The sequence below is a fragment of the Pipistrellus hanaki genome, assembly GCF_964339955.1.
Source record: "Pipistrellus hanaki genome assembly, chromosome: 6".
Classification (NCBI taxonomy): Eukaryota; Metazoa; Chordata; class Mammalia; order Chiroptera; family Vespertilionidae; genus Pipistrellus; species Pipistrellus hanaki.
In genome coordinates, this window is record NC_140508.1 from 44,559,893 (window position 1) to 44,584,546 (window position 24,654).

General features: G+C 46.9%; 1 protein-coding gene across 1 annotated transcript in view; it reads left to right on the plus strand.

Moving 5' to 3' along the window:
• Positions 1-6,983: 6,983 nt before the first annotated feature.
• TNFRSF11A (TNF receptor superfamily member 11a) overlaps positions 6,984-24,654 on the plus strand; it is a 53,722-nt gene continuing 36,051 nt past the window's right edge. Inside the window, 1 exon segment of the mRNA XM_084888308.1 lies at positions 6,984-7,092. Coding sequence (XP_084744434.1) covers positions 7,021-7,092 — 72 coding nt within the window. The 5' untranslated portion in view covers positions 6,984-7,020.

The window sequence follows — 24,654 nt, forward strand, 5'->3', positions numbered from 1 at the left end:
CAGCCAACTGCCCATGTCCCCTCCCCCTGGCCAGGCTAGCCGGACACCACCCAAGCACAAATTCATGCACTGAGTGGCATGAATATATATACTGAGTGGCCAGATTGTTATGCGTTCAGAGATTGTAATAATCTGGCCACTCAGCATATTTCACAATCTCGCCCTAACATCCTAACATGAAAACTTGACAGAACCCAATTCAGAAAGGAAAAGGACAGGCCCATCTCTCCCATGAACAGATGTGAAAAAGCAGACAAAACTGATCAATGGTATTATAATTAAATCTATCAAGAAAGATGAAAGGTAATGAAGAGAGTAAGGGGACTTGTGAGATTGCTGGTGATGTTCTGGGACTGGTTACATGTATGTTTTCATTTTATGTTCATTCTTCAAGCTGTACACTTTATGTAAGTTATACTTCAATGAAATATTATTTAAAACAAAATCACTCTATTTTACTCTGGACAACAGCATCAGTTGTCTATTGAGGCCAATCTGAACCTGGCCATAGAACAATACTTGTTGTACAGTTTAAAAATGCATTTATTTTGAATACCAAATTTGTAGAACTAAGAAAATTCTTGTCTGTCAAAGCAACCAAGATGAGTTTCCCTGTCTACATCTCAGAAATTTTCATATCATTTTTGGGTGTCATTGGTTATCTCTGGATGGAACTGATTTGTTAATGTTTTGCTTTTGTTTAAAAAGTATTTTAGAGGCAAGATGAGGGAAAGAGCAAAACATAAAAGGATTAGTTAATAAAAATTGTATTTATTAGTTTTTTTCACTGAAAAATTTGTAAAGTCTTATGTTCACTTAAAAATTTTGCTTTTTAATGTATTCTATTTTTTAGTGTGTGTGTGTGTGTGTGTGTGTTTAATTGATTTCAGATAGAGGAAGGTAGAGGGAGAGAGAGAGAAACATCAAGGATAAGAAAGAATCATTGATAGGCTGCCTCCTGCATGACCCTTACTGGGGACCAAGCCCAAAACATGGGCATGTGCCCTAACCTGGAATCCAACCATGATCTCCTGGTTCATGGGTCCATACTCAACCACCGAGCCATGCCAACCGGTTTATGTATTCTCTTTAGCTCTGTGCCCAGTGATAGAACTGTTCTTATATCATCCTGTGAAAAAAATGACATAAACTGATTCATTCTCATTCATATTGACATTTATAAGCATTTCCTTAATGGGGTTGTGCCTCTGTCTTAGGTGCTTAAATGAAGACTGTTCAAATGTAATATAAGCCATTCACTTGAACAAAAAATGATGGCCACATTTTTGCATTCCTTTTTAATTCTGATAACTTGAGTTTGTGCAGAAGAGGGGTCTAGTGGGGATTTCCAATGTGAAGTGCACACTTTATATAAAAATTTTAAAATAAACCTATGATTCCTGTGTTTGTATTATGCACTTTGTTTTTCTGCGTCCAAATACAATTCATTATCAGTTGAGTACTTTTAAGAAATTGGAAACTTTTAATAAATACTGTTGTTTAAAATGCATTTTACAATTAGTATATATAACCAAATTTAATTATACACGTGCTTATAAATTGGGTGGTTTTTAAATTATAAGTAACATTTAAACTAGTTTCTATAAATGATGGACAACCTCTTTAGCTACAGTATGTGCATTTTTCAGAGAGAAAAATTGTATTTGCTTTAGCATACTTCCATGTTTCTCATAATAATGTTTATTTATATAAAAAAAGAGGGCATCCTCAAGCCCATTTTAATGGATTATGTTAGTAATATAGTATTCTCCATTAATATTTATAAAATATTTTAAGTGTTAGTTCTGTAAATGCAGAAATAGTATTTAATAAGTAATTTAATTTTTTTAATTAAGCTTTTTTAAAAACTAGATTTAATATATTAACATGGGCATTTTATTTTGCAAAGTGTTTCTAAAACCAGCACACTCACCTCTGGGGCTTTCCAAGCAGAAGTCTTAAATCCCCTAATCTTTTTTTATCAAAGAAGGGGGTAATGCTGGAAATATGCCAGGAATGAGCTGTGGTGTTTCTCATGAAGTGCCACAGTGAAAGTGTAGTTCCTTTTGGCAAAAGCATCATCTCATCCAGCTTTTACTCCACTGCTTTTTTCAGAAAGCCTGTCTCGCATTCAAGATAACAATAGGCCAGATGACTATTCTTTCTTTCATCTGTACTTATAACCATTCCTTCACTTACTTCATTTAGAGTTTTAACATTTATTTACCAAGTTTACACAACTGTCAGTTCAAATGCAGAAGTACTTTTTCCTCAATGTAAATAATTTAGAAAGACTAAAAATAAAATTAGTAGTTTCTCCTGCAACTCATCTGATATTAAAAATTTGGTGCTGCATGGCCAGCATAGCTCAGTGGTTGAGCATGGACCTATGAATCAGGAGGTCATTGTTCTGTTCCAGGTCAGGGAATATGCCCGAGTTGTGGGCTCGATCCCCAGTGTGGGACGTGCAGGAGGCAGCCAATTAATGATTCTCATCACTAATGTTTCTATCTCTCCCTCATCCTTTCTCTCTGAAATCAATAATATACAGATTTTAAAATGTGGTGCTTTGTGAGGCAAGACTAACACTGCAGAGCCAGGCAGCCAGGGTCTGAATCCCAAGTCTGCTACTTACTGGACAATGACCCTCGGCAAGTTACTGACCTATGTGTCTCAGTTATCTCATCTGTAAAATGGAAACGATAATAGTATTCCTTACAAGGCCATTGTAAGGATTAAATGAACTTGTAAGTGTAAGTATAACAGTGTTTGCTATTTATTGTCTTTCCATATATTTCTATATACTTATGATTGTTGTTAAAAAAGCATAGGCTGATCATTCTATTATTTGCTTTTTTTTTTTTCCTCATTAAACTTTGTTATTTTAACGGGTCTCAAAATTCTGTGATAGATTTTTGGTCAAGTTGTTTTCATTAAGAAGTACTGATTTTTAAAACTAATAACTTAAAAACTGTCATGCACACAAAAGAACCAAATGGTCTACAAAACATTCTCTTTTCCTTCTGAATGTTTTCTGATGCATTATAATCATTAACCAGTCTTACTATTAAACTTAAATGGCCAATTGAGACAAATAGTTCTGAGTCCGTTCTTCCACCACTGAGTAAGACGGGGTGGCAGAATTTGGGAATAATATTCATTCAGCCTTCTGAGCTTTCTGGGCAGACTTGGTGAGTTTGCCAGCTCCCGCTGCCTTCTCTTCCACAGCTTTGATGACACCCACAGCAACTGTCTGCCTCATGTCACGAGCAGCAGAATGGCCCAGAGGAGGGTAGTCAGAGAAGCTCTCAACACACATGGGTTTGCCAGAAGTCATATCAACAATGGAAGCATTGCCAGATTTCAAAAACTTAGGGCCATCTTCCAGCTATTTTCCAGAAGACAAAGATCAAAAGAGATCTTCATTGATCTCCCTCAGCTCAGCAAATTTGCAAACAGTGTGAGCTGTGTGACAATCCCGAACGGGTGCATATCCAGCACTGATTTGGCCTGGGTGGCTCAGGATAATCACGTGAGCTGTGAAGCCAGCTACTTTCATTGGTGGGTCAGTTTTGCTGTCACCAACCACATCGCCATGGTAAACATCTTTGACAGACACATTCTTGACGTTGATGCCCACATTGTCTAGCTGTAGGGTGGCTCAGTGGAATCCATTTTGTTAACACCAACAATCAGCTGTTTCACACCCAGTGTGTAAGCCAGAGGGCATGCTCACAGGTCTGTCCATCCTTGGAGATGCCTGCTTCAAAATCACCAACAGCAGCAGCAGCAACAATCAGGACAGCACCGTCAGCCTGAGATGTGCCTGTCATCATGCTTTTGATGAAGTCTCTGTGTCCTGGGGCATCATTGATTGTCACATAATACTTGCAGGTCTCGAATTTCCAAAGAGAGATATCAATGGTGATACCATGCTCATGTTCACCTATTTGCTTCTTTTACTTAATATAGAGAGGTGGGCAAAACATATTTTACCTTTGTTTGATTATGTATTAATTATTGTATTATTTGTGTTATTTCATATCCTTTTTTATGATTTATCTTTTAGGTAATGATGGCTGGTAATTTAGTCTATTTTTGCCTACCCCTGAACCGTGAACATCTTTCCCAAACTACTTTATGTTTTTAAATAGCTGCATTATATTTTATATTATGATGGGCCACAATTTTTTCTACCATTTCTATATTAACAAATCTTCCCAGTTTTCTCTTAGTTGTTTTCCAAAAATGTTAAGGCAAATATCCTTATACCTGTCTTCATGGATTGATATGTTAGATTTCAAGGAATGGAATTGCTTTGCCAGAGGATATTTGCACTTTTAAATTATTTAGTCAACACCACCAGATTGCTTTCCAAAAGGCAGCAAAGCAAATGGGCAGTGCACGAATCAGGCTGCACAGTAAGGAGTCACCAAGCACAGCAAGTAGTCTGACTACAATGGCACAGCAGCAGGTGGGGGTTGGGGGGAGAAAGGGTACCCCTGGTTCTTAAAGGACACTTGAAGTGGCAGAATTTTATCTGAAGGTAGACTGATAATTTATAGGTGCATATTATAATCCCAGAGCTAAACAGGTAAAATAAGGAGGTATCTATACTAATAAAAGCTTAGGTGGTCCTCACACCTTTATGCGTGATGTCATCACAAGATGGCCACCACAAAGATGGCCACCACAAGATGGCCATATGCACAGTGGAGGCGGAGCCTGGCAGCTGCTCTGGGCAACGAGGCCTGGAGGTGAGGAGGCAAATCCCAGCATCTCCACTGCTTTGTGCAGAGGAGGCAGGTCCTGGCAGAGGAGGTGGGTCATGGCAGGGGAGGAGTTGGGGGTGATCAGGCTGATAGGGAAGGGCAGTTGGGGGCAGGCGATCAGGCTGGCAGGGGAGTAGTTAGGTGCCAATCAGGCCAGCAAAGGAGCAGTTAGGGGGTGATCAGGCTGGCAGGCAGAAGTGGTTAGGAGCAATCAGGCTGGCAGGCAGGCAGGCAAGCAGTTAGGAGCCAGCAGTCCCGGATTGTGAGAGGGATGTCCGACTGCTGGTTTAGTCCAGATACTTGTGCCAGTAGTGAGGGATTGGGCCTAAACCAGCTGTTGGACATCCCCCGAGGGGTCCCAGATTAGAGATGGTGCAGGCTGGGATGAGGGATGCCTCCCCCCATGCATAAATTTCATGCACCAGGCCTCTAGTCTATATGTATAAAAGCCTAAGCAACCATTGAACCATTCAACAGTTCAACCAGTAGCTATGATACCCACTGACCACCTGGGGGCAGATAAGATACTCCGTGCATAGGCATAGAAACATGGAACAGGCTGATGAATCTCAGAAGGAAGGGGGGAGGGGGAGGACAGGAAGAGATTAACCAAAAATCTTATATGCATACTAGAGGTCCAGGTTCCTTGGCCTGGCCTGCTGGGATCAGGCAGAAACCGGCAGTCTGACACCACCCAAGGGGTTTCAGATTGGGAGAGGGCACAGGCCAGGCCAAACGACCCCACCAGTGTAGGAATCTCTGCCCTGCATCTCTAATATAACATTGGAGAGAAAATGGGATCCTAAAATATTCTCAAATGATCCGAAAGATTAAAAAAAAAAGAGGAACAAAGATGGAACAAATAGAAACAAATAGCAAGATAGACTTAAACTTCACCATATCTGTAATCATATGACATATGAATGGTCTAAACACTCCAGTCAAAAGGTAGAAATTGTCAAACTGGATAAAATGAAAAAGCAAGACCCAATTATATGCTGTCACTTTAGAACAGACACAGAAAGCATACAATGATAGAATGAGATGTGCCCTGCATGTGCTATTCATAAGGAAAGTGAAGTGCCTATACATACAACTGAGGTCAGAGTAGACTTCAGAACCCCATTTTACCATCACGATGAAAGGGTCAGTTTATCAAGAAGACACAATCCTAAATGTTTATGCCTCTAATCAGAGCTTCAAAGCATGAGGGAAAAGCAGAACTGAAAGGGAAAATAGACTAATCCACAATTATTGTTGGAAATTTCCAGTTTTCTCAGTAGAAGACAGAAAATCAATATGTGTATTTCAACCAATTTAACTTAAATGACGTTTATAAACCACTTCACCCAATAGTAGAATTAATCGTTTTGTCACATGCACAGGGAATAAATACTAAGATACACCGTGTGCTGGGTCAAAAGAGTGAGGCACGTCCTCAAGGAATTCACAACAATGTATTCTATCGACATGGGTCAAGTATTTTCACTCAAAAAGTTATCCGTAGAAAGGCGTGGCTATACATGTGCGTCCAGCGCCGACCTAGCATGTGAGCGGAGACACACTCCTGAGGAAGGAATTACAGAGACCAGGACAGCAGGTGCCCTATCCCAGACCGCCAGCTGGTTCATTATCAGGACAGAGGCCAAGCCAGGACTGGGCGAGGGGCGGAGACAGTCATGGCTGGCCGCCTGGAGGAGACTAAGTGGCCACAAAGAGTGAAGAAGGATTTTACGAAGCGCGCTGGACGGTTCCTGTGGCGATCCTTTCCCTGTAACCCACAAAGATGCCCTTCTCCTCAATCCCGGCTGGTGGGCCGGCCACCCTGGGGAGGCCCCGCCTGGATGGGCTGAGCGCGGCGCGGGCGGGGGCCAGGCTGCCTCCCGGCCCGGGTCCCCTGCGAACTGGAAAGACACCCGGGCCAGGTCGCAGGCACCCCGCAGCGCCAAGGGCAGGAGGCTCCGGGCTAAGCCTCGCACCCACTGCTGGGCGGACGGGGTCCTCCCGCGGCCCTCGTCTCCCGGGGCCCGGGTCTATCCCGCCGCGCCCAGCCTCGGGCACCACCTGGCCGCCGCCGCCCCGCCCGGCTGGAGGGGACGTGGTGCGGGCGGGGACAGGTGCCGGGCGGGGAGGGGCGGAGCGGGGCGGGGCGGGGAGCGGGGCGGGCCGACCCCGAGGCCCCGAGCTGCCAGCCGCGCTGCACCCGCCGCAGAGGCCGCTTTGCGCGGCGCCCAGCCCGCCCTCCGCTATGGCCCCGCGCGCCCGGCGGCGCCCGCCGTCCCCGCTGCTGGTGCTCTGCGCGCTGCTCGGCTGCCTGCAGGTAAGGCCCGCGCCGCGCCCTCCGGAGCTGGGGGAGCCGGGGAGCGGGGGCTGCGAGGGGGCTCGACAGCTGGACGGAGAAACGAGAGTGAGGTTTGGGGGGCAGAGAAGGCGGAAAGTTGGGAAGGCGGTTACGCGGGTTGGAACGTGCGGGAGGGAAAGGGCGAGTAGATGGAGCTTCGGAAGGTGCGGGACCCCAGCACCGGACGCGGGCGCTCCAAAAGCCCACGTAACGGCAGGCTTTGGTGTCATTTATCCCCAACACTTCTGGAGCAGGAGCTCCGCGCGCACGGTCGCTGCTGGGTGGACGCAGCCGCTTCCCCTGCCAGCAGCATGCTGGCGGGAGAGGTCCAGAGCGCAGACAGTGCCCCCCAGCCTCCCTTTCGGGAGTCTGGAGACCCCAGAAGCTGGGCGTCGCACGGTCTCCCCACCTGTGTCCTTGGCCGTTGTTAGGCGAGGGTTGCGCTCGCCTCGAACTGGGCAGTTTCTGCAGAAAAGCTGGACCCCCCCCCCCCTTTTCATACCCCCCGCTGACCTCCCCCACACGCAGTTTAAGGTCCATCAGTTCAAGTTCTGGCCCTGAATAACCGCAGAATCACTTGTTCTCCGAGCCCCTTAGATGGTGTTAGGACACAATACTGTTTGCAATGGGAGAAAACAAGGTCCACGCGGGGTTTCGAGGCAGCGGGGGAGCCAGGAGCAGCCCTGCTGTCCTGGAGCTCAGCCGGATGGAGCTGGGGCGGCAGGCCCTGCGGGGTAGTGGTTAGTGTCTCTGATGTCAGACCCCCCCCCTCCCCCCAAAACCTTCCTCCCCCCTGTCCCCTGGGTACGGCTTCAGCGTAAAGAGTGCTAGAGGTGCCCCCAAATGAGCATCTTCCCAGATCCCTGTCGCTGCCCAGTCCTTCGGGAGGAATTGCCTCTATCCATCACTCAGCACAGTTACTGGTAAATAAATAAATAAAGCCGGTTATTGATTTTCTGTCCTCGCGAGGGGAGCTCTTGTGCGCCGAGCTCAGCACCGCAAATGCCACAGAAACCTTGTGCTCTTGGGAGTTCCTCAGCAGGAAGGGTAAGGGGCGGTGGTTTCCTGGGCTTCAGCAGTTTCAGATTTCCCTTCTCTGGCAGAGCTGGTTTAGGCTGCAGTGACTCCGTGTGCAGGATGGCTCAGACCCAGAGAGGCATTTGCAGAACTAAGTGTGTTTGGGTGAGAAGAGGGGGAAAGCCCACGGGGGAGTCGCGGCCTTGAGAAAAATAACAGGAATATGCTAGAGGCTGGGGCAGAAAACGCTCATGGAGATGCCGTCTGTGTCCATGATCCTTGTATGGGTGCCTGAGGATCCTGGAGGGAAAAAGCAAGCCGAGAAACCGAATGAATTGTTCACGTTAAGCACTGCAGAGGTTGCTTAAGTGTTCATCGGATGGTGCAGGGTGCCACCTTATTTGAACTAAAGGACCGGGGATCCCATGAACTGCTGGCCACCAGAGAAAAACCCTCCAGCTACAGTTCTGAAAAAGCATCTCACGTCTTATTACAAAAGCTACCCACATATGCATAAAATGCATTGGTTGTACTATGAACAACAAGTGCTATCAAAACAAAGTTGTTTTTCAGAGAGACCTTTCAACAAGTGCCACTTCCCCTCCCTTTTCCTCTCGGCCACTTGAATTATGTGCATTTTAAAATCATACCTACACAGAAAACAATAGGATGATATTGGCGTTCTAATCAAATGATATCCTCAGTCTCCCCACTAGCTGTGAAAGTGGAAATGCAGTACTCTCCCCCGAAGATACTGTGCGTAAAAGCACTCCCCCTGTCCAATTACTCCTTCTTTGGCTAACCTATTAGTTTAAAAAAAGGAATCTCTTTGGCTATCCATTGACGCTAGTTATCACACACGGGCAAGGTTTGGCAAACTGCTTTGCGTTATTGGGGGTAAGGGTGGTGGTTTTGTAAAATAGTTGGCAAAAACAGCTTCTAGAAAGTGCTTTATCTGCAAGTATTGGCCTTGGTTTCATTTACATTAATTAAATAGAAATAAACTTACCCGGAAGGCTGTACGTTTTGCCTTTTAAGACATTTCTGTGGTTATACCTCTGTCTGCCTGTCTTTGGGGAGGAATGTGTTTTCAGACATAAGAAGAGTATTTACTTACAGGTAAAAAAACCCAAAAAACACAAAAACATTGTACGTTCTTACGTCGATAGTTCTGTTTATTCCAAGTAAGAAAATGTAGACGCACGCTGTTTTCATTAAGGTAAGTGTGTATCCTCAGTTATCCAAGGCCTAGGGGCAGAGTCATCCATACCCAGGCCAACCAACATTTATGGGACGTAAAACACGGTGCTGGTGAGAGACAAGAGGGACCCATAGCTGTGACTTCACAGGTCACAGTCCAGCGGAGAGGGGAGAGGATGGGTGGGTGAAGCTAACAGTAACCGAGCTGTGAGCAGAGACAGTGGGAGAGTGGTGGGAGCTGAGGCGAGTATGGCTGCAGGAAGCAGGAGGGTTTGGGAGGAGGGGGTGTCTTGAAGAGGGCTTTGGAGGATAGGCAGGGAATAAGAGAAGGAGTCATTCCAAAAGCCAATTGAGGAAGAAAGCTTTCTAGTCAAGGAGATGGCTCCCGTGGTTGACTTTAAAGGAATCTTGCCAAAAAATAAAACACACCTTCACATATTTTTATGACTTTACAGATAGCACAAAGCCCTGACCAACAGACAGGGCATTAACATTTATAGCTTTGGAGATAACGCCTGCCTAGCCCCGACTGAGGTGGTAAGGAGACTTATCAGAAACAGATTGGCCGCAGGGCCCTGGAAGGGAGACCCCGTAGAGGAAATCCCCGAGGGCGGGGCTCTGCCTGGGCTCTGGGATTGGTGGATGCCCTGCCTCTCCGTGGCTGTCTCCCAGCATCCCACCGCACCCTGGAGGAAAAGCTTGGTGCGTATTGCTACTTCCCCTTGAAGAACCCCAGACACATAAATCAGTGGCCTTCTAGTTCATTTTGTCAGTAACACATATTCCAAACGCCTCTCCCTTATTTCCTTCCCACCAGCTCTCCCCGCCACCCCCCACCCCCGCCCCCAAATGGCAAATCTGTAACGTGAACGCGTTCTCTGCGTTGATAAGGAAATACGAGCTTGCTTTTTTTCATTTATCAGCCAGGAATTCTCACACCAGGAAAACTGAAACAATAAAGGTGAATCTTTAAAGGTCACTAAATCCGCGTTTTACGAGACCGTGACAAGGGGAGTTCCAAGCCCGGGCCTCTTGTGCACGGTGTTGTTTTTAAGGAGGTGCTGCAGGAACTCTATCTGCCATGTCGGTATTCGGCTCCCCCCGCCCGCCCCGCGCTGTGTGTTCCTACCTTTGAAACGCATGGGAAAGAATATTAGTGTTTTTCCCACATGGTGTTTCCAGTGGACCGGGAATGCTGTCGGGGCTGTTTGTTTTGCCAGCTGGGTCTGTAGCCACCCTGATGCTCGTCGGCTCTACAGGCTATCCTCGCCCTAGGGCATCTACCCTCTGGCCAGGTGGCTGCCCAGGACAGCACTGGCCCGTCTCTCTGCCATATCCTGACCTCTGTCTTCAAGGGAAGCACACAGCAGACCCACTTCCATGCTCCAGAGCTGGCACGGGTGGGACGCTGCCCACATAGGCCCTCCCTCCAACACCTTTAGGTTCTCCACCCGGTCTATAGGAAGTCGCTTGCCTTGTCTGTGTTCCTTGTGGTTGCCACGTGTGGGCTTCCTGTGGGGTCCACTGCTAGGAAGACCGTTAAAGCTCAACTCACCCCTTCTGCCCCACAGCTCTGAGCCTGAGACAGTGGGCTTCCACGAAACAGAGGACGCGGCCCGTCTGAAGTTCTTAGTGAGCTTTTGAGGTTGAAGGCTGAGTGGGCGGTGAGCGAGATTACCCACGTCCCACATCTCTGTCCCCATTCTGAGAGGCTGCTGGTCTGCTTCCTGCCAGCGCCCTGCTGTCTCGTTGGTTGGGTCATTCAGGGCTGGCTGGCTGGCTGCAGTTCTCACCCCAGCCTCATCGCAGGGTGAAGCCTATGCCAGGTGGGGGAGAAGGATGGGGGGGGGGGGAGGGGGCAGGGTCTGGATACTTGGACAGTGGGAGGGTGCTTGTGTGACTGGGAAGTAGTTGCAAAGTGTGGTGGGCGCCCAGGACAAGATGCGCTTCAGCCAGCCTGAAAGTGTCCAGAAAAACACCCCATTCTTGCTTACCGGGTGGTTCTGTGGGTCCAGGGTTGTTCTGTTGGGTGGGGACTGGTATGGGGGAGGGGGGTTCAGCGATCTCTCACAAGGAAGGACACCATCCTCTACTCCAAGGGCCAATGTGCGAGCACAGCAGGTGCGATGTTATCTGGCTGTGTTGTGTGTAGGCTGGGGAGGGACGCGATCACGTGCCTGTGTTATGGGAAAGGGTCGGGGTGAATCCGGGGGGGCAGTAAGGAGGCCACTGCTCGAATCAGGTCATCGCAGCGGTGAAAGGGGAAGCGAGAGCAGGAGAGCTTCAGAGCCAGCGGGGCTGTGCTCGTGCTGACCATGCGGGGCCAGAGGATGTGGGCTGGTCGGGCCTATCAGTTAAAAAACACACACACACACACACACACACACAAAGATGTGGTTGATGGCAGAAGAAATAGCGGACTGTTTGAATTGCCTTTTTCACAGTTTATTGGGGACATTTTTTGTCTCAGTCCCAGTCAGAATGTTGTTTAGGTTCAAGTAGAGAGGGATTCTCTCCCCCCCCCCCCACTAACTAGTAATAATGAAAGACAAAGTTTAGGCTATTAAACCCCAGCTGCTATAGATTATTTTATTGGGGGATAGACAAGTTCCTTAAATTCTATAGAGGCAAATAAGCTAAAAGCCAAGGTATTGGGATCTGCAGGAAATTGGTGTGCACTGGAATTCAGAGCCATTTCCTGACCTAACGGTGCCTTGATTCAAAAGTTCAGGATGTAAGCAGGGCTCTAAAACGCAGGACTACAGACAGATGAGCAGGCAGCGATCCCCTGATAATCCAGCGTCAGAGCAGGTGTGACCTGACCCTCAGTCCTCCCACACTGGCCTCAGATAGGTCACCTGCTCCGAGCAGAAGCAGTGTTTACCTTGAACCCATAGGTTGGCAGAAAGCTTCCCTTGCATAGAACACATTTTTCCTGGTGGGTTGGTGGCGCCCAAGATGGGTGCTTTCCTTCCTGTCTAATGCCTTCCCCATCCAAAAAAGTCCTAGCCCAGCAGGAGACCAGAGGTCCGTCTGGCACAAACACAGTTGCAGCTGCCAGGGTTCAAGTGGCAGGAAGAACTGACTGCAAGAGCTACCCTTTCAGTCCATCAGAATAATAATAACTCATTACATTTCCTGTTCAGTGTTGAGAGGACTAGAGCCACTTCCTCCAGCTAGCAGAAATTTGAAGACTTTCCATTAAAAATGAGGAAGAAAAACCTTAACTTTTTTGCAAATATGATGGTTAAACCCGGCAAATGGGAAGAGAGGATGTGTGGTATTGCATAAATCCTATTAGCACCACAGTTTTGGCTGGTTTGGGTTCTCATTACCTCCCCCAAATGGGAAAAGAACCACTTCCCTACTGTATCCATTAAAAAAAAAAACACCCCAAAAACAAAAAAACAAAAACCAAAAAAAACCACTTGTTACTTTTTAAATATTGTTAGCAACTTGTAACTTGTATCCGTACTCATATCCAGTTTAAAAAAACAAACAAACCTGGGAAGGGCACTTCCCTCCTCTCAACTTTGTACCCAAGGTATAAAAGCAGGGTATCAAAAAGAGCAAGGGGTAAGACCTCTGAAACTTGCATGGAGATTGAGATTATCAGTTCCAATATTAAAGTCTAGCCGAGATTATGCTCGTCTGCCCTTGCTAACCCTGGCTGATCACTTAATAATTCTCAATGACAGGAACTTCCCCAGAGCAGACCTAAACCTAACATGTCACCACTTGATCCCATTTCCTCAAATTTGTTCTGCCACCCGGGTAAAGATCAGTTGGTCAATGTCGTCTTTATTTTAATGGTTCTAGTATTGAAGAGTGTTCGCCCACAACTTCCCCTTGCCCAGGGTTATTCATTCTAGTTCCTTAACCTCTCTGTCAGTTTTCCTTCCTTTCAAGTCAATTGGACACTTATTTGCGTTTACTAGTAAAAACCAAAAGCAAACAAAAGGCGGTAAGACCTGGTGGAAAACCTCAGCCTTTTGCCACACAGCCTCTGACCGGGGACACTGCCATCCAGGAGGGAAGGTCAGACATCACAGTCTGTATTCCTTGCAGGCCCGTGGGCCTAATCTACTGCAAAGAGGAACAAGGGAGACGCCCGGGGAACACAGAGAGGACAGGATGGACGTGGAGAACCGGGCGGGTCGTGGAAGGGGCTGAGAGAGGACACGCAGAGCACACAGGACAGCACTGTGTCCTGCCGTGATGTCTGGAGCCCAGGGCCTGTGAGAGGGACCAGGGAAAAATTATGCCAATTGGGGAAGTGCTGGGTCTGAGTCATGAATGGCTGTACAAACAAACCTCAGGAGCTGGGACTCGGTCCTGGGGAGAGTGTGGTCCCCGCCCCTGAAGTCCACTGAATCAGAAACTCTGGGGCTGGGGCCCAGCGTCTGGTCTAGCAGCCAGGGAATTCTGACATGTGTCTGAGTTTGAGAACCGATGCTGTCGGCTGCGGGATTCCACCAGAAGGTTCTGTGCTCTGCTCTAAGTTACTGATTAGATGGTTGACATATATTAAAAGTTCTTGCAATTTGTTGAATCCCTCCTGGACACCGGTCGTGTGTTGGGGGCTTTACAGTGATGCTCTCTAATCCTCAGCCGACCTTGCCAGAAAAATGGGAAAACAGGCCCAAAGAGGCTAAGTAACGTGCCTAGGTTTGCACAGCTCTTAAGCAGCAGAACTGGAAGTTCTCCTAGGTGTCTGCTGCAGTGGCATGGCCTTAACCCCTCAGGGAACGTTCTTATACAGTGGACTGTCAGTATGGGGAGCAGAAGGAAGCCCTCCAGGGGTGGTGGGGCAGAAGCAAGCTCCCGGGTCTGCATTGGTGGCGGTCTGTCTGAGTGTGCACACTCATTGAGGGCTTTATGTGTCAGAAAGACAAATGCTGTGGCTGTAAGGCTCAGGGAGTTTGCAGCAGCTCCCCAAACGCTCTCAGGACAGGGCCTGTGTGCCAGTGAGTTGATCCCTGACTCAGGAGGAAAAGGAATGTGACCCATCGAGTCATCTCTGCCACTTCCTGAAGTGAAGGCGTCTCAGAGGCGACACTTACCCGTCTGTACTGTACATCTGCCCTGCGGCCGTCCTCTGCCCCACTCCCCATGGGGGTGGGCCTGTGTTTACCTCCCTCTGGCCACCTGCCAGGCTCTGTACTGAATGGTGGGGTCGGGGTATGAGGGGGTAGGAGGAGAGATGAGGCTTCTGAGCCCCAGGGTCGAGTCCAATGAGCAGGTAAATATAGTTCGATTATATTTTTAAAGATTCTGTCTGCTTATTATAATCACAGAGCATCTGGGAACTCCTCTCTTGGCCCGGGTGACCTGCGCTCCTATTTTGAGTGTCTACCATGGCACAACTCTAAGTCGTTTCTGTTACCGACGTTTTTCTCCATCGGCAGCAGGAGAAAAGTTGGAATGACATAGAGGGTCGAAGCATAGATAGCCTTGGGGTCACTGCCAGGCGTCCAGCTCTCTGTTGGATTGAGACAGGAAGCTGCCGGCGGGGTTTGGGTGGAGGGTAATAATGTGTTACTAGTGCACAGCAGCAAGAAATCTTGGAGCTGACCTCTGACCCCATGACGTACAGGGACAATTAAACTCAGCAGAAACACAACTGGAATCTTGGTCCTAAACTTTAATGCATCAACATCTAATGGTCGCCAAAATTGAACAATGAAACCATAAAAACATGTTCCCTGTAAGCAGGCCATAGAGGACCTGTTTATGGGTAAATTATAAATGGCTAAGGCACCATCGAACGACCAACTGGTTGTCAATAACCACTGTGCAGAGCAGTCCCCACGGGGGCGGGACTGAAGAGTGATGGGTGCCGGCTCCTCCGTGCCTGGAAGCGGGTCTAGGGTGGCTTCATGCAGGGGCCTCATCCAGCGTGAGAGGCGCCCCATTCCCAGGGTGAGTGACAGGCATGAGAGGCAGAGCAATGTGTTGTCTGTTAGTTAAGCAGACTCATGTGCCGTTCCAGTTAGAAAACAGAATTTGAGCCCAGGAAGAGATGTTTCATCCTGATTTTGCAGCCCCTCCCCTCTGGGTAGCTCCAGTTTTGCACGCAAATTGGTGGAGTCTTTCCAAGTCTGTGCTTGGGAGTGTGAATCTGATTCAGATCTGGTAGGAAACTATGATAGTCTTCTGTACAGGGAAGTTATGAGATCAAACTTGTCCTTCAGGAAAAATGACTCATTGATCTAACAGGAGTCTGAGCCTTTGCTACGTGCTTAACACCATTCAGCCTTCTAATCACTAACCCACTGGGCACCTGTGAGGGTGCTGGAAGGCCAGGAAAGTCAGGTCTCTAGCCTAGTGCCTGCCTGGCAGGACCGCAGTAGATGCTCCCTAAGGGCCAACTCTGTCTTCACTCCCGCTCAAGATCAGTGCTGTCCAGCGTTGGGAGAGCTGGTTCTCTCTGTACGGTGTGTGAAAACATGAGGAACTTCTGGCCCTTTGTCTTTCCTGGAATCTCTGACCGTGCTGCTCAGAGACCATCAACATCACATGGCAGCATGGTTAGAAGTACAGACGCTCTGTCCTGGCCGGTATGGCTCTGTTGGTTGGGCATCGTCCTCTGCATAAAAAGGTTGCTGGTGCTATTCCTGGTCAGGGCACATGCCCTGGGTTTCGGGCTCAATCCCCAACAGGGGGAATGTAGGAAGCAGCCGTTGGATATTTTTGCTCTCACATAGATGTTTCTCTCTCCCTCTCCCTCTCTGGACCTACTGAATCAGAATGTGTGCTTTAATAAGATTTCCAGGTGATCCCGTGCACATATGAGAAGCACTGGAGTTGACTCTGAAGGCCAGGGGCAGTCTAGTTCCTTCCCTGGCCCCTCTGGGGGCTCATGACCTTATTCGGTGCACCCCCCGAATGAAGGCAGAGCCTAGAAGAGTCCTTGGCCTCCAGCAGATCAGGGTGCTAGGAGCATAGGGGTCATTGATGTTCACTACAGGAAAGAAGAGAAAGTAGCTCTGGTCTGGAATGAATGCAAATTTTTTTGTTTTGTTTTTAATTTAAGAAACGTTGGAGGGGGTAGGAGGGGGTAGGAGGGAGGGGCGCAGACTTTACGACTGAGAGAATAAAGGAGCATTCATTGGCACCTTTGGAAATGTTGGGTGTAATACAGGGACAAGTCAAAGCCATCCTAATTGCCATGTTTAGGAAACAAACCTACCTTGCACTTTCATTTCAGATAACTCACAGCTGCAAACTTTTTAAACTCTTTATCTCTCTGGAAGACAAAGAAACTTGCAATTACAGTGTTGAAATGCAAGGTTATTTCTTCATTTTCCTTTGGGGCATATGTTCTGTTTCCGAGGGGAGATAATAAATGCATTGTGAGGGGAGAGTAAGGGTTGCCCAAAGATCAATGGAGCTTTGAGATGCATCTGTCTGAATGAGAGCAGCCACCCTTCCTTCCTTTAAGGAGCAAATCTGGAATCAAAGTGGTGAGGGCAGCAACGCTGATGTATCCGGAAAATAAGCAACTTTCAAGATAGTCCATTGTTTACTGTTTGCTAAATCAAATGGTGACTATGCCAGGACATCTAATAGACCACTGTTACTCTACATGTTTATTTCTGTGTGTGTGTGTGTGTTTTATTCTGACCTAAGTCAGATTTTTTTTTTTCCTGTGCAAAGTATCTATTTGAAAAATACCTGTGGCAAAATGGTTAAGATAGTCAGTTTTATAGTATATGTGTTTTATCACAATTAAAAATAAAATGAAAAAATACTCTTATGGGAATTGTAGTTCTGCCTAGCAATGAAAATAGCATGAAGTGCTTGTTATTCAAACCTTTTTGGAGTGACAGCAATGGTCTCCGATCTGAACCCAATGTCAATGTCATGGAAGCCTGTGGGTGTATATTAACTCATGATGTGGATAAATTCTGCCATCAGTGGTGTGGCTTTATGGACCACCCTCCCCTCACTGCAGTATCTGACCGTGTCGCCCACACGCCCTTCTAGGCCCGTTGCCAGTGCTTTGACATCCACCGGGAATACCCCTGCTCCTGACCTGGCTGTGAATTTCATGTTCCCCCACGTTACTCAGGTCTCCACTGAATGTCAGCTTTTCAGAGGCTCCTGTCCTCATCCCATCTTTTTCCCTCTTTTATTTTTTTCACAGAAGTTGTTACTCCCAGATTTCATTATGTGTTTGTTCCTTGTCACTCTTCTCCAGTGAGAAGGACTCCCTCTGTCTAGTGTCCATCTCCTGTATCCTCAGAACCTAACATCATCTCTGGCACATAGTATGTGTTCCGTTAATAGTTGAGGAAGCAATGACTATAGGTTGAACTTGTCCCACTTTTAGGCTGTAAATTCATTGAACATGTCTTACCTAAGTGCTGAAACTCCTAGATCACTTTCTAGAGAACCAGGTGGTGATGCTGTGTAGAGTGAGAGCATTTTTCCCCATAGGAAAATCAAGGATGTCTTTCAAAGTGGTGATCGTGAACCTCAGAGTCCTCCAGCCCTTCGATTCCATCCCTGCCCCATTAACAACTAAGTGGAGTCATGTGAACAGATCCAGGCAAAATAAATTACCCATAAAAAATTGCAAAGGACTTGAGTAGACACTTCTCCAAAGAATATATAACATGGCCAATAGACATGCTGCAAAAGGGTGTTCTTCATCATTAAATCATTAGGGAAATGCAATGAAACCCACAGAGAGAGACCACATCACGCCCACTGGGATGGCTGTTACCACAAACCAAGAAAGTAACATCTTGGTGAGGACATGGAGAAACTGGAACTCTCTTGCATTGCAGGTGGGATTGTATTAAACAGGTGCAGCCACTACAGAAAACAATTTGGTGGTTCCTCAAAAAGCTAACCATAGAATTATGACTCAGGTATAGTCTCCAAAGAATTGAAAACAGAACTTCCAACAGATACTTGTGTGCCAGTATTTATTGTATCACTGGTCACAGTACCCAAATGGCAGAAACAATCCAAGTGTCCAGCAGTCGATGAGTGGGTAAATATAATGTGGAACACAAACTAGAATGTTATTCTGCCAACAAAAATGAATGGAGTTCTCAGCTTTGGGCAGTGGCAGTATCGTAGCCAGTGAGGTTTATCTGAGGTGCGATTATTGCTAATTGAAAAAAGAATGGAGTTCTGACACATACTACAATACACATGAACTTTGAAGACATTATGCCAAGTGAAATAAGCCAGTCATAAAAGGGCAAATATTGTGTGACTAGAAGGGGTGCTTAGAGTAGTCAAATTCATAGAGATGGGAAGTAGAATTGAGGTTACCAGGGGAAGGGGGAAAGGAGAGTTCCATGGGTAAACAAATATTCTGGATAAAGAGGTTGGTGATGATTACACAACATTGTGAATGTAATTAATGCCACTGGATTATACACTAAAAGAATGGTTAAAATTGTAAAATTTTATTTGTACATATTATCACAATAAAAAAGTTTTTAAAGTACCCCAAAGTTTTTCTTAAAAGGCACTTAAGGGACATACATAGAAAGAGCAAAATCTGATTTTTCTTTTTTCTTTTTTTTTAAATTTTTTAAATATATATTTTTTTGATTTTTCACAGAGAGGAAGAGAGAGGGATAGAGAGTTAGAAACATCGATGAGAGAGAATCATCGATCAGCTGCCTCTTGCACACTCCTACTGGGGATGTGCCCGCAGCCAAGGTACATACTCTTGCCCGGAATCGAACCCGGGACCTTTCAGTCCGCAGACCGACGCTCTATCCACTGAGCCAAACCGGTCCCTGCCAAAATCTGATTTTTCATGATGGGAGACAGCCCATCCCCGTCTCCTTGAGGTGAGCTTTCTTCCCTCCTGCAAATAGAGCCCAGGATCCAGAGTGGCACGATGTTGAACTAATCTGACCTCTGCCTCTGCTCTCCTCTGTCTGTGTCCTCCTGTGCCAAGTGCTTTGAGAGGGCTGGGGCGGGCTAATTCTGTTAGCCCTGAACTCGGCAGTCCCATGCACATCTATATATGCGAGCCCAGAAAAGATGTCTCCCAAGGTGTGAAGTAGCAGAGCTCTGAAGAGATGGATGCTTTCTACTGTTCAACCCTGGACCAGACAAAAGTCTTATCATTTGTTCATAATTATGTGACAAAGCGTTTACAAGGGAAAGGCGAATGATGCAGGCGAAGGAATGACTGGCCTTCCTCTATCATTTTATAACCTCACAGTCTCTATATGGAGGAAGGAGTTGGTCCATATTTGTGATTTTTTCAATGAGTCCAGTAGGATTTAACCCACTGAGATGAAGACTTTCGAGCTGGCGTTTTGAATACTCCTTTCCAGTGGGAACACACTCATAAAATGCATGGCAGAATGCCCCACGTCCTTTAGTAGCAGGTCGATTATAATACTGGTATGTGACAGTTATAATTTTCTCCACAATCTTCTCGAAATGGCCACATTTTTTAGCAGTGTACCACTCACAGAATATTTGGACCTCACCATGGGCAGCAGTTTTTTTTTTTTTCAAGAGCTGTGTATGAAATACATTTCTGTGAAATGACTTATATTTTTAAACACTCAAGAGAATTATTATCTGTTTAAACTCTCTGGTTCTCTGTATCCATTTCTGTTATGACTTAAACCAAGGATCTGGCCGGTAGAAGTGTGGCTTTGGAGTTTTTAACATGTTTCGTAGCTCACTGCATCCCCAGGTGGAGTGAACCAGGTGCCCGGGAGATCCCCAGAGCCACCCCTTATTCTCTTTATGTCTTTATAAAGAGGCCATCTCTATAAATGCCTGTGTGATATTGTGAAGCAGGAAGCTTGAAGCTTGGGTTTGTCCAAAAGAAAATTGAGTCTGCTACCTGTCAGCTTAAAATTCTCCCTTTTACGTTTATTTAAAGTGAAAATGTCTAGAAGGGCACCCAGTCATAACTCAGTGATGTCCTACTTAGCAGAATCCCTGGCAGATAGGATCTCGACCACTTTATCAGCAGACACCCTGAGTAGCTCGCAGTCTTTGCCCCAAACCAAGGGTGGCTTATGTCACTGAGCCCCCAGACAGAAAGCCACTGAAATGACTCGGACTGCTGAGAAAGTCCCATGAGAAAACATTTCTTTATGTGAAATCCATCGGGCCTTCCCAGAAATAAGCTTCTTTGGTGAAAAACCTAGTTTTCCAGCCCCCCAGCAGACAGCTTTTGTTTGTCACGCAGGTGAGGAGTCAGGGGGCTGGGGTGTCAGGGACGTGAGGGGAAGGGTTCCTGTGTAGGTCCTCTTCTCGTCTTCCACGCTCTTTCTTCTTCCCAGTGACACTCTTGTTCGTTTACGCCTTGGGGAGCGATCTGAGTCCTGATGCGTCCTGCCCTGCTCAGGTGTGCACATCGGCACTCCCTTTCCTGACTGCAGGCCAGGTGTGCGCCTCTGCTGAGCGATGAATGGATTACTTCATTCTTCCCTGCAAGGTCTTCAAAGGGAGGAAGGAAGCCCGTTTTCGTTGAGAGTGCTGCCTCTTGCCAACGCTACGTCATTTACACGAATTACTGTACGTCTGACCCTCAGTGCAGCGGGGTGGGCACAATTATTAGTCCCATTTCACAGGTGAGCAGCCTAAGGCTTAGAATTGGCTTTTTTTTTTTTTTTTTTTTTTTTTTTTCCCTCCTATTGTAAAAATGTAGACAGTTTATTAAGGAATATGTAAAAAAACACACACACACACAAAAAAAAAAACACAACAAACTACAAAAGAAAGAAAAAGAAAAGAAATGTCTGTCGGGGCCACCCTGGAGGCCCAGTTCTGAGACTTGTCCTTGGGAGAAAAATCTTCCTGCCCCGCAGCCCACCTGCCCTCACCGGTGGGGCCACCTGGCCACGCTCCTTCCTCTCTCTCCATCAGCACTCTGGGTACCACCCTCCGCTCCTCAGCCCACATTCTCCCGGCCCCTACCTCCGCTCCACCCAATTCCCACATTCTGGCACGCTAGCCTTCATTGTAGTTAGCATTTCATTTTTCTGTAGAAACCTGTCTTGTCTGATTTCTGAACCACCAATGACTCTCCGATGATCTCTACTTCCAGGTACAAACTTTTAACTGAGAAGCACGATGGTGGGATGCTTCCTTTCCATTAAAGCAGATACAAAAATAGAAAGCCAGAGCAGATAGACAAGGACATCTGGAAGCCCCTGGGGAAAAGGCACTAAGAAAGGGGCAAAACCGAGAAGGCCCCCGTCAACATCTCAAGCTAAAGAAAGGGTCAGCGTTTTGACTCAGCTGAAATGTTGGTGAGGGAGAAACTCAGATCTCTGGCCTGCCCGCTAACCAGCTCAGAATAGAGACATTCAAAGCAACAGATAACAAAGGACAGCTTTCTTTGTAGTTACTGTGACGTACCTAGTTCAGTTTTATTTGCTGAGAACGAACAGCTTCAGAGAGAAAGCTGTCTGGTGTGGGACCAGCCAAGGAAAGAAGCTGCCTTGGGTCTCTGGGGACACAGTCACTAGAAATGTACTCACATTCTCTTTTGGGCAGGAGCAGTTCCAAGGGTGACTTCCATTAGGACATTTTGTTTCAAGGGCAGCAGGACTATTAAGGTGTTACTTCGAATTTATTATAGTAGTTTCTCTCTTCACGAAAACCACATCTTTCAGTTCTACTCTGGCATTCAGAAATTTGACACCATCTTTGCTTACATTATAGCCCAATTCTCAACTACAGTCATGGATGATATTTTACAAAATAAAATCTATGAAAAATCCCACATTTGCTCTCCCGGGTTGGTTTCATTTCCCCTCAGTTTGACCGAAGGGGCCACGCTTCTTCTGCTTGGTTACACATCAGCGAGGATTTTTAATAGAGCGGGAAAGCAACTTTATCTCCATGATGACTTTCACCACAATCGGATGGACGAACAGCAGGAAAAAGAAGTATTTCAGTCCACCTGCCCTGCAGGATCCTAAAAACAGACCCCGATTCTCTGTAGCTCTGAGCTAGGTTTCTTCTGAGCAGGGTTTTTCAAAATGAGAAAAGCCCTCAGCTCTGCATCAGGAAATAAATCCATGTCTCTTTATGAAGAGATTTTTTTAAAAAGATATATTTTTATTGATTTCAGAGAGGAAAGGAGAGGGAGAGATTGATAGAAACATCAATGATGAGAAAGAATCATTGATCAGCTGCCTCCTCCATGCCCCCTACTGGGGATCGAGCCCACAACCCAGGCATGTCCCTGACCCAGAATCAAACCTTGACCTTCTGGTTCCTAGGTCCATGCTCAACCATTGAGCCACACCAGCCAGGCTATGAAGAGAATTTTGATTAATGATCTGTGAGCTTCTTCCTGCTTCCCAAAGTCTTGCACAGACTATGGACATGCTTGTTCCAGAAGAGTTTGTCAGCTCTTTGTTAAAATAAACACCAGTCTGTGTGCCCCCAAATATTTTTGTAGTTTATTGATTCAGAACTGTATTCGGACCCTGTCAACCCATGGCTTTTTTTTTTCTTTTCTTTTTTTAGAAGACTTCTAAGTATCATAGATTGCATGATATTCCCAGACACAAGCACTGCAAACAGACCTGACTCCAGCTGGCCTCCAAGGCAGCTGCTATCCACAGTAGTTCCCCCAATGGGTCCCAGATCACGTCTTCTTTCTACCCGGAGGAAGGTGCCCGAGAAATGGCGACACTGGTTGCCTGTGGAGTGGCCTGCCGGGGAGGGAGACTCCCCCAGAGCCTGTGGAAGCTTTTACATTGTGTGTTATGTGACTGTATCCTTTCTTCAGCAAATAAACAATTTTAAAGCGGTTTTGCTTTATTTGCTTAATGAAAACAACTATGGTTCAAAAGCTCTGTTGTTTTAGAAGGAAACAGTTCACTTTTAAAGGTGAACTAGAAACAAATCTAGATTGACTTCTGGCTGCTGCACGAGAGGGTCAGTGGCTGACAGGATCACACCGTTTCCTGAGAACTGCAGACTTGTGGTGAACCCCGCTGCTCCCCCAGAGACTATTTCTGTACCGCCCAAGCAGGAGCATGTTTTTATCAATGCCTGCCTTGCTGGAATTGCTGCCAATTGTGAGAGCCACCACATCACAGCCATTGGGAGCTTGGTCTTGGAGGATGGAGCTGGGTCCAAATTCTGAGCCATTGGAAGGGAAGGGCCCGAGGCCCAGGAGGGACTTGGGCAGCCTGGGGGCTCTCCCCAGCTGCTGGTGGGATGGTAGATAATGAACCAGAATTCCTCAGGGAAACGAGGGGCCAGACTGGGAGGGGCTGAAGAACATTCATTCTTTCACATACAAAAATGCCTTTAGGGCAGTGGTTCTCAACCTTCCTAATGCCAAGACCCTTTAAAATAGTTCCTCATGTTGTGATGACCCCCAACCATAAAGTTATTTTCGTTGCTACTTCATAGCTGTAATTTTGCTACTGATATGAATCGTAAATGTAAATACCTGTGTCTTCTGATGGTCTCAGGCGACCCCTGACAGCGGTTCTCAACCTGTGGGTCGCGACCCCTTTCACAGGGGTCACCTGAGACCATCAGAAAACACAGATATTTACATTATGATTCATAACAGTAGAAAAATTACAGTTATGAAGTAGCAACGAAAATAACCTTATGGTTTATGGTTGGGGGTCACCACAACATGAGGAACTGTATTAAAGGGTCGAGGCATTAGGAAGATTGAGAACCACTGCGTTAGGGGGATACATGCGGCAGGCCTGTCAGGGAGACGGGCATGAATGAGATCCAGCACAGGCTAACAGGAAGCCGAGCCAAGCAGGTGGGACTAAGACACTTGGAATCTGGGAGTCAGACGACAGAGCCGGTCTGGGCTACAGTATTGAGCGACAGGTCCCCGGGGGGCCAGCAAAGACAGGCCAGGAAGTCTGACTGGATTTCCTGGTAGTCACACACACAGGACTGTGGTGCAGACAGCAACGTGGGGAGCCTGTCCCAGGAGCTTCTGCACAGGATCTGGGTGAGCCCAGGAGCGGGTGGGCTTTGCATGCTGGGCGAGACCTGGGGAGCTGCTCCTCCTCTAACAGAGGGTTCCTCTAGAGCAGGCTCTGCTGTGTGTGTGTGTTCGGGGGGGAGAGGGTGCATAATGCTGGAAGCAGACAGTCAGGACCCAGTAGGAGAGAGGACCACGAGGGCACAGCCTCCTGGATGTGCAGGCACCTTGAGAGAATTTCCCACGTTCTCTTTATCCCCAAGCCATGCTCCCTTAAATATATCCCTGTGTATGACTGTTGTAAGTGGTATATTCATTGCCGTTTTGAAAGCTGAAGGTGTACTGCAAAGTAGAGAATGACCCCGGAGAACAAAGTCAGGCTCTGTTGCAGCTGTACC